This window comes from Monopterus albus, unplaced genomic scaffold (genome assembly GCF_001952655.1).
Source record: "Monopterus albus unplaced genomic scaffold, M_albus_1.0 scaffold306.1, whole genome shotgun sequence".
In the NCBI taxonomy this organism is placed as follows: domain Eukaryota; kingdom Metazoa; phylum Chordata; class Actinopteri; order Synbranchiformes; family Synbranchidae; genus Monopterus; species Monopterus albus.
This window is the reverse complement of record NW_018128186.1, coordinates 615813-625730: the sequence shown is the minus strand read 5'-3', so window position 1 is coordinate 625730 and position 9918 is coordinate 615813. Positions and strand designations below refer to the sequence as shown.

Here is a 9918-nt window from a genome sequence, read left to right as displayed (position 1 = left end):
GCAGCATGTGGCGTACCTGACTGTTTATCCAGGGCTTCTGGTTGGGGAACCTCCTGACTTGTATGGTGGGCACAATGTTGTCGATACAGATACTAATGTATCCGGTCACATACTCAGCATAATCCTGTACAGTGATATAAAAGTCCTCCGAGGTGGCTGCAGCTTTAAACACATCCCAGTCTGTCTGGGCGAAACAGTCCTGCAGGGTGCCTTCAGTCTCTGGGGTCCAGAGTCTAATTTGTTTGGTGACAGGGTTTGTTTGTTTCAGTCTTTGTTTGTAAGCTGGATACAGGAACAAAGAAATGTGGTCTGAGCGTCCAAGGTGGGGGTGGGGTGCAGCCCTGTATGCACCCTGTATGTTACTATAAACATCTAGACTGTTCTTGCCCTGGGTGGGAATGTTCATGTTGGTAATATTTGGGAAGTACAGTCTGTAAATTGCACTGGTTAAAGTCGCCTGCAGCGATAAATACAGCATCGGGATGAGCTGTCTCTACCACGCTGATGACAATATAGAGTTTACTGATAGCCGCCGAGGGATTAGCTCTTGGGCTAACATACACAGCAGCCAGAAACACCGCACTATGCTCTCTTGCTAGATGATAGGGCTGGCATTTTCAGCAATAAAAACTCTACATCTGGCGAACAGTGCTTATAGACAGTCCGTACATCTCCGCACCATGAGTTATTGATAAACCTACACACACCACCTCCTTTTACCTTCCCCGAAGCAGCAGTGTGGTCACCTTGATGTACAGAGTGTGTTTGTAGCTGAATCGCAGAATCTGGGACTCTGTCAGAAAGCCAAGTCTCGGTGAGAATTAGAGCACAGCATTCTCCGATTTCCCGTTGTGCTGTAATCCTAGCCCTTAGCTTGCCCAGTTTGTGTTCCAGAGACTGTACGTTAGCTAGGAAAAGGCTAGGCAATGGCGGTCGAGTAGCGTGAGCTTTTAACCTAGCATGGAGTCCCCTGCGCTTGCCTCGCTCACGTCTCTTTATTATCCTCATCAAAATAATGTTGCATTGTCAAACTTTCCAGCTCTTTTCTGTGACTACTACAATCCCCCTGGTGAATGTGAATGGCACTACATGCCATGTGGATCTCCTTGTATGAAAACCTGCAGGAACCCCTCTGGCAGCTGCTCTACACAGATACCTCCTCTAGAAGGTACAAGAACTTTACCCAATCTGCTAATTAAATTAAATGAAATATTCAAGATTAAATTGAACACACTGATTGTTTGATTTTGATTGGCAGTTTCTTTACACTTACGAACAAACTTTCCCCAATTTGACTCATTACAAAACAACACCAGGTGAACATAAAAAGTTACTACTTTCACCTGATAGTATCCATGGTTTTACAAATTACAAGTAGTAAAAAACAAGTACATGAACAGTTGTTTGTTTTTCATTTAGGTTGCTATCCAAAATGTCCTCCTGCTCAGCCATACTTTGATGAGGAAACAATGGCATGTGGTTCAAAAGAACAATGTGGTTGCTACGACAAAGGAGGAAGACACTATAATAATGGTGACAAGTGCCAACAACTGAAAACTGTCATACATGGAAGGTCTTGCATTTCTTACATGTGCCTATCAAGATAATAACGCTCTGTGATGGGGTCAAATGAAATGAAAATAAATAAAAACTAATATTTTTCATGGTGTTTCTCTTAAAGTACATGCAGTTCAATCACTATCCAATGCCATTACGATGCCCAAGGTATGCAAAGACTTGGAGATATTGTGGGTTTTAAAAATACATGTTTAGTTAAGCTTTATATGTTAACAATAAAATTCCTCTTTTACAGCCTGTACCTGTACATATAATGGAAACAAATACCCACCTGGTAGTACCATCTATAACACAACAGATGGTAAGTGCATCACAGCAGTGTGTGGGAAGAATGGTACCATTGATAAGATGTCATACCCATGTGCATCAACAACGCATATGCCCACTGCAACCACTACTACAGTCAGCCAGATGCCAACCACCTTTGTTTTTACATCAACCACTCCAGGTATGTGCAAGGTATTCATTTTAGACTGAAGAAATGTTCAATGTCAGATTTACCACATAACCAACACCTCTAATATGTGTGTCCACAGAGCCCACATGTAATCCTTGTCAATGGTCACCCTGGTATGATACCAGCTTTCCCACACTGGGAACTCCAGGAGGAGACAACGAAACTTATCAAAGGATTCGAGAGGCAGGGCACAAGATATGCAATACGCCTAGCCAGATCCAGTGCAAAGCTGAGAAGTTCCCTAATGTCACTATTGACAATGTGGGACAAGTAGTGCAATGTAATTTGGATAAGGGGCTGACATGCAGAAATGAAGACCAGTCAGGACCACTGGTCTTGTGTTTGAGAAAAGAGAGGTAGATCATGCTGAATCACAACAGGGGGATGCCAGTTATGGGCAGTGTACTGGATTTTAATGGTAAAAGATATGCAATAGTTCAGTAAAACAAGACCTGGCAAAGCCAAAAAAAGAAGGTAATAGCTGAAAAATGTGGCATCTGGTTGGGTGAAAGGACTAAGCCTATGTGACAGAGGAGGAGGAAGGGCTGGAAAGAAGACCAAAGACTGAACCAGAAGAGGATGCATGTCTCTTTGTTAGTCTGAACCAACTGAGGACTGGTGTTCAGTGAGAAATTCTTTGACTTTTATTCAGTGATTGAGAGCTAAACTAAAATAACTTTAATCAGGATAATAGCTTAGATTGATGTTTAGAAATAGTAGTTGATTAATTTAATGTAAGGTAATCAATGATTATTAGTGACTTTAATGTTTTGCCTTATTTCTTACTGCTACGCTGTAACTCCTTTTAAAATCTACATAAAATTTCTAAAAAGGTTAAACTTTCTCTCTCTTTATTGAATTAGTTTTATTATTATATTGTTATGGTTTTATACCTTATAAGTAGTGATGTTTAAAGCTGCATATAATGATTAATACATAAACTATGATAAAAGTGATAAATACTAATCTTTTAAAGAGAAAAATCAGTGATGACCGATAATTAACATTAAATTACTTAGTTTACAAAGTAAGGTCTAGACCTTACTGTTATCACTATTATTACATAGGGAAAACCCAACAAATCCCCCTTGAGCAAGCACTTGGCGACAGTGGGGAGGAAAAACTCCCTTTAATGGAAGAAACCTCCGACAGACCCCAGCTCTTGGTGGGCGGCCTTCTGCCTCGACCGGTTGGGGTGAGTGGATAGAGGAGAGAGAAAAGAAGAAAAGCAACAAGACACAACAAACAATCAAACACTGATCAGGTCGACGTGGCTGGTGACTGCTCGTCAGAGACATAGAGCTCCAGAGCAACCTGCAGAAAGGTACAGAGAGAGAGAGAGGACACACTATGGGAGAGAGGAGACACAAAGTTAGTAATGTGTAATGGTGGCATATAGATGGATGGAGAGGAGAGGAGAGAAAGCAGCGTACTACAGGAGAGAGGAGACATAAATTGGGGGCGTGGGGGAATACAGTGGATCATGAAATCCTCATCTTACTTTATACAGTGCCTAGGGCATTGTTTTAAGGTGGTTCATATCTTACCTTTTAAACAAGAGTTTTCCTGTAAATATTGGAAATTGTTTTTCTTCCACTGTCCCTTTAACTTGTGGGGTCCCCCAGGGGTCAGTTCTCGGTTTATTTATTTATTTTTTTTAATCTTCTACCTCTGGGGCTTGTATTAGAGAAATATGGATTCTTTTTGAATTTTTTTGTAGATGACATTCAGATTTCTCTAGCAATAGGGTCTAATATTGCCACGCCACTTCAGTTTCAGTCTGATTGCTTGAATGAATGAGATAAAATCTGAGCTCTCCTCTAGAGTAGATTAGATTAGATTCAGCTTTATTGTCATTACACATGTACAAGGCAATGAAATACAGTTTAGCATCTAACCAGAAGTGCAACCCCTGTTTTCCACCAGGCACAACTTTGTGGCGTGATTTTGATGCGTGTTTAGTCTGTCTTCCCAAAAGTGCCTTACTACACCAAGAGTGAGTAGAAATGAAGCGATGTGGAAGGAGCAGCGGTTCTACTCTGAGCTCCTCCCAGGTGACCGAGCTCCTCACCCTATCTCTGAGGATGCGCCTGGCCACCCTGCGGAGAAAGCTCATTTTGGCCGCCTGTATCCGGGATTTTGCCCTTTCGGTCATGACCCAAAGCTTATGACCATAGGTGGGAGTCGGAATGTAGATCGACCAGTCGGCAATCTGTAAATTTAATATTTAATTATGCCAATATGAAAGGCTAAGCTTGTATGGAAAAAAGACACATAAAAGCAATTCTCATTAATGGAATTATAGAGAGGCTAACTAGAGGAGTCATCTTAATTTTAATTAGGTTCTTATGAATAACTCCTCTGGAGTTGATTCTTGATTTATATAATTTAGGTGGGTGGGGGGCAGACACAGTCTCTATGGGGTACTGGGAGTGTTGGGTGAGTAGCAGCTGCAAGGAGACAGCAGAGAGGTGTGTAAGACTGCGACCCTGCATCCTGGACTCAAATCTGGGTTGTCATAATTTAGGTTGTAAAATAAACTCGCCCAGATTTCTAGATAAGAGAGCCATACCACCCAAAGTGGGATGGATGCCATCTCTGCTAATCAAACCAGGTTTTCCCCAAAATGTTTTCCAGTTATCTATGAAGCCCACGTTATTTTCTTGTTACTTGTTGCTGGTAACAGTCTGGATAGTCCTTTTGGTCTTTGGTCTGGAGCACACGGCATCCATTCCTTCCAAAAAAAACCTGAAACACTGATTGGTCTGACCACAGTGCATGTTTCCACTGTGTGATGGTCCGTCCCAGATGCCTCTGAGCCCAGAGCAGTCGACTTCTGGACACTGTTGACATAGGTCTTCCTTTTGGCACAACAGTTTTAAGCAGCATTTATGGATGTAACTACATGTTGTAGTGGCTGACACAGGTGAGCCAGAGTCATCCTGAGTCCATGTGGTTATATCATTGATAGAAGAGTGATGATTCTTGATGCGGTGCTGTCTGAGGGATCAGAGAGCTTGGTCATCCAGTTTAGGCTTGGTCCTCATCCTTTACACACTGAAATCCCTCCAGATTCCTTGAATCTTTTAATGATGTTTTGCACCATAGAGGATGACAGATCTCATATCCCATCCTATCTTTGTCTGAGGAACATTGTTTTTAAACATTTCAATTATTTTCTCACACATACAGTGCCTTACAAAAGTATTCATACCTCTTGACTGGGCCATTCTAACACATGAATATGTTTTGATCTAAACCATTCCATTGTAGCTCTGGCTGTATGTTCAGGGTTGTTGTCCTGCTGGAAGGTGAACCTTCACCCCAGTCCCAAGTCTTTTGTAGCTTCTAACAGGTTTTCTTCCAGGATTGCCCTGTATTGAGCTCCATCCATCTTTCCATCAACTGTGACCAGCTTCTCTGTCCCTGCTGAAGAAAAGCATCCCCACACCATGATGTGGCCACCACCATGTTTCACGCTGGGGATGGTGTGTTCAGGTTGATGTGCAGTGTTAGGTTAGGGTTTTGCATGTAGACCAAAAAGTTCAATTTTGGTCTCATCTGACCAGAGCACCTTCTTCCACGTGTGCTGTGTCCCCTACATGGCTTGTAGCAAACTGCAAACAGGACTTCTTATTGCTTTCTTTCAACAATGCTTTCTTCTTGCCACTCTACCATAAAAGCCAGATTTGTGGAATACATGACTAATAGTTGTCCTGTGGACAGATTGTCCCACGTGAGCTGTGGATCTCTGCAGCTCCTCCAGAGTTACCATGGGCCTCTTGGTTACTTCTCTGATTAATGCTCTCCTTGTGCCACCCGTCAGTTTAGGTGGACGGCCATGTCTTGGTAGGTTTGCAGTTGTGCCGTACACTTTCCATTTTCGGATGATGGATTGAACAGTGCTCCGTGAGATGTTCAAAGCTTGGGATATGTTTTTATAACCTAATCCTGCTTTAAACTTCTCCACAACTTTAGCCCTGATCTGTCTGGTGTGTTCCTTAGTCTTTATGTTGCTGTTTGTTCACTAATGTTCTCTAACAAACTTCTGAGGTCATCACAGAACAGCTGTATTTATAGTGAGATTGAATTACACACAGGTGGACTCTATTTACTAATTAGATGACTTCTGAAGGCAGTTGGTTGCATTGGATTTTATTTAGGGATATGAGAGTAAAGGGAGCTGAATACATATGCACACCACACTTTTTAGATTTTTATTTGTAACAACATGTATCATTTTCCTTCCACTTCACAATTATGCGATACTTTGTGTTGATTTATCACATAAAATCCCAATAAAATACATTTAAGTTTGTGGTTGTAATATGACATAATGTGGAAAAATTCAAGGGGTATGAATACTTTTTGCAAGGCACTGTATGTTGGCAAACTGGTAGTCCTCGGTCCATCTTTGCTCCTAAAGAGCTCAGCCTTTCCTGGATGCCACTTTTGTACCAAATCATGATGCAGTCACCTGGTTCAAATGGAATAATCATTTCATTGTTTTACCTCAGTACTGGCCCTGAAATGCAGCTTCCCCAACTTATTTTGGAACATGTTGCAGCATCAGAATTAAAATGTTTATTTTGAACAAAGAATAAAATTGATGAGGTATCACATCAAATAATGTGCTGCTTTGTTGTTTTCAATGTAATACAGGACAGAGATGGTTTACACATTTTCAGGTTTAATTTTGGCTTTACATACTGTCCCAACATTGAGTTTGTAATACAGTGATAAACAGCATTTTAAGAGCAGTCCAACTGAGCATATGCATTGATGTACAGAGCTCTAATTTACTTCACATTCAACATCCACACCTGGTGATATACTAGCTAACTAAACTAATGTCAGCTTGTTTACCAACCTCAGCCAGGTGTTACTGTACCTCTCTCACCCTAACCACTGTGCATCAGCTTGTATTTTGCTTTGATCTTCTTGATTAGAACAGATCAGTTCTTTTTTCCATTAATCTAAATTAATCTACTGCCAAATAGCATATAGGAGCTTGTTAAAACTCAAATGTGTCATTTTACTGGGGCACAGCAGATCAAATAACTTTAATGCTGATGCCTCCATATAACTCTGAACTACAATTATTTATAATTAGAGCTTTAACTGAAACATGCCCTTGTTTCTTCATCAACCCGCTCTATGTCTCTAGTCTGATCCTGTTTCTCCTCCATTCAAAACTCCCTCGATCTCGTTAGCTGGAATAATGTTATCGACAAAGGACAAGATGTGGCATGGACAAAATGATGTGTGTGCTATGGTTTGCAGGCAGTAAAGGACAGGGAATGTCACCTGTAAGACTACATCTTGCCCATGCTTGAGGTATAGACCAACAACCCTGATAACATATTGTCATTGAACTGACCGCCGGCTATCGCTTCCTCCACATCTGGGAGCAATATGACATTTGCAAATAATATGAGCTTCAGATAACTCCCAAAATATAGGTAGGGGCATGTTCCTACTGTCCATATGCAAAACTGTACCTTTGGCACAAGGTAAGAACATCTGTCACAAACTAGTGAATGGGGACCAATGACCAGGATTAATGTGCAAGTAAAACTTAAAAACTGTTTATAAAAAAAAAAAAAAAATCACACCAAGCATGTTGCACTTTCTAAAGGTGACCATACCTTTATTACATAAAAGTGTGTGTGACAGTGTAGACATAAGCTCCTTACATTTTGACTGATCAAAATCTTTAAGTATATAGACAGAATGTATGATTTCTTGTAACTGGCGACCGGCTACAGCTGCAGTGATGTCAGCTCTAAAGCCGTGGTAGTACACATTGATAACCATATTAAAATATAACAAGAAAAAACCCACTGACTGTGAAATTCATCAGCCAAACCTACCGGTTACAGACCGTTTTCAGGAATGGCGTCATTACAAGCTTTCAATTGCACCAAGCATTTGGCCATTAAAGGTGTGATTTAAGGTAATCATACTATCTTTGAAGTTTAACAAGGCAGCAGGAGTTAATGACAGGAGTGAAGATAAACAGGAGAAGATAGCTGGTTAATTATATTAATTATACCAACTAATCGGTACCCATTAAAAGTATAGAGCAAGTTAAAAGTGTAGGAGATGGTGACATCGTCTACTTGGTTCAAGTCAGTCAGTGTGCACATCAGGATGTCAGAGGCTAAAGGTCATAAAGACCAATGTCTGACCTTCTTTAACCTCATCCACCAGATGACGGCCCTCTCCTGCCAGGCCTCCAGGAACAGGAGCCTCCTCCCTGACCAGTCAGGGGATTGTAGTCTGAAAACACACAGAACAACAGAATGCTGACTGCTGGTACAGGGCACACACAGGATTTCCCCACTGTTCAGGAATGTACTGCAAGTGTGAGGATAAAAGACTGTGGAAATAATTACAATACAGGATAGTCCAAGTCTTTCTGCTATCATTAGGCAGCAAGTGAACATTCAATCCTCAAAGTTGATGTTGGAAGCAGGAAAAATGGGCAAGTGTAAGGATCATCAGTGGTTAGTACCTACCAACACTGTCTAAGGAAGGACACATGGTGAACTGGAGACAGGGTCATGGACGCCCACGGCTCACTGACAATGAGGTTAACCTACTGTAGATTAAACCTTTAACTTCCACTTGTACTTTTCAAAAGATTAAAATGTATTTGAATCTTTGTTAAAATGGTTGAAAATGAGAAACACTGTACATTGGTCTCTATGAAGAGAGGCTGTAGTGGTGATATCACACCTAGAGTGGTGGGGCTGTTGGATTTGTCTAAAACATTCTCTAACTCGTCCTCACAACCACAGTTTTCACTCCTTCTACATAACTTTTTCACTGAATTGCAGATATATATATTTGCATGTCCTATCCAATCTGTAAACAGAGATTAAAAATGATATTCAATAATTTACTTACTATATTTTCCAATTATTTATTGTATGGATGCTGACTCAGCATCCATATTATGTTATCCAATTATTGTATGGATGCTGAGTCAGCATCCATACTATGGGTCTGTTAACACGTAAACGCTCTTGACTGTATACGCATAGTTTTGTTAAAACGATTGCTGTGTAGACGGGAAGTATTTGCGTTGACATGTAAACAGTGAAAATGTATTTGCGTTGACATGAAAACAGTGAAAACGAATAAACAATGTCTGAGCATGCGCATTACCGACAAAGTTGTCCCACCAACTGCTAGTTCTACCAAGTCTAACCCAAAATCTTCTCCTTGTTGACATCTGGTTGTCCTCCGCAGTGGATCTAAAGACATGAGACCTACGAAGTTACCAACATTATTTTGTTGGTCGCAACAGTAGTAAAGGAGCAGTTGTACTAATGCTAACAAGTTCATTAGCATCTGTGTGTAGCATGAAAGCATATAGTTCGCCATTGTTTATGTTGATGTCACAGTCAATGTGACACTAGCAGTAGCTGACGTGGGGTGATGGCGTCATCACTATCAAAAATGTTACAAATGCGTGTTTAACGTTTTGTCTTTAACAAGCGATTTGTGTGCGTGTGTGTCATGAGATCACAAATGCATGCTGCGCAATCTGCACGTATAAAGCCATTTGTGTGTGTGTGTCATGCTGTTCACAAATGCATGTTGTACAAACTGCACATAAAACACATTTTACAAATGCTTAAAATCGATTTTGTTGTGTGCAGTTCTTTAGAAAGTACGTACACATTGTTACCTATGCATGCGTGGATCGTCTAACACACACGAATCACCTTCCGCGCACACACAGATTTTTGAGAGTGTTTTTCCGCACTCTCAAAAGGCGACGATCCACGAATGCACGGTGCGTTTAAGGACACGTGGAAAACTCGGACATCTGAGTTTCCAAACCTGTTTCCCAAACAAAAGTATTTACACAA

The 9918-nt window shown here is 40.9% G+C and overlaps 2 protein-coding genes across 3 annotated transcripts in view; one reads left to right on the top strand and one right to left on the bottom strand.

The window, feature by feature from the left end:
* Nucleotides 1–1052: 1052 nt before the first annotated feature.
* Nucleotides 1053–2769, top strand: LOC109973815 (mucin-5B-like). 2 transcript variants are annotated; one of them, XM_020623633.1, is made up of 3 exons: nt 1053–1168; nt 1814–2026; nt 2115–2769. In XM_020623633.1, exons 1-3 carry the CDS (start codon nt 1090–1092, stop codon nt 2393–2395), a joined length of 573 nt encoding a protein of 190 aa, XP_020479289.1. In that variant the 5' UTR covers nt 1053–1089; the 3' UTR covers nt 2396–2769. The 2 variants fall into 2 exon arrangements, 1 of the variants encoding a protein (XP_020479289.1); XR_002276879.1 differs by lacking the exon at nt 1053–1168 and adding an exon at nt 1688–1725.
* A 3939-nt stretch (nt 2770–6708) lies between these two features.
* Nucleotides 6709–9918, bottom strand: part of selenos (selenoprotein S) — a 20181-nt gene continuing 16971 nt past the window's right edge. Inside the window, 1 exon segment of the mRNA XM_020623634.1 lies at nt 6709–8317. Within this exon segment, the coding sequence (XP_020479290.1) occupies nt 8238–8317 (80 nt within the window). The 3' untranslated portion in view covers nt 6709–8237.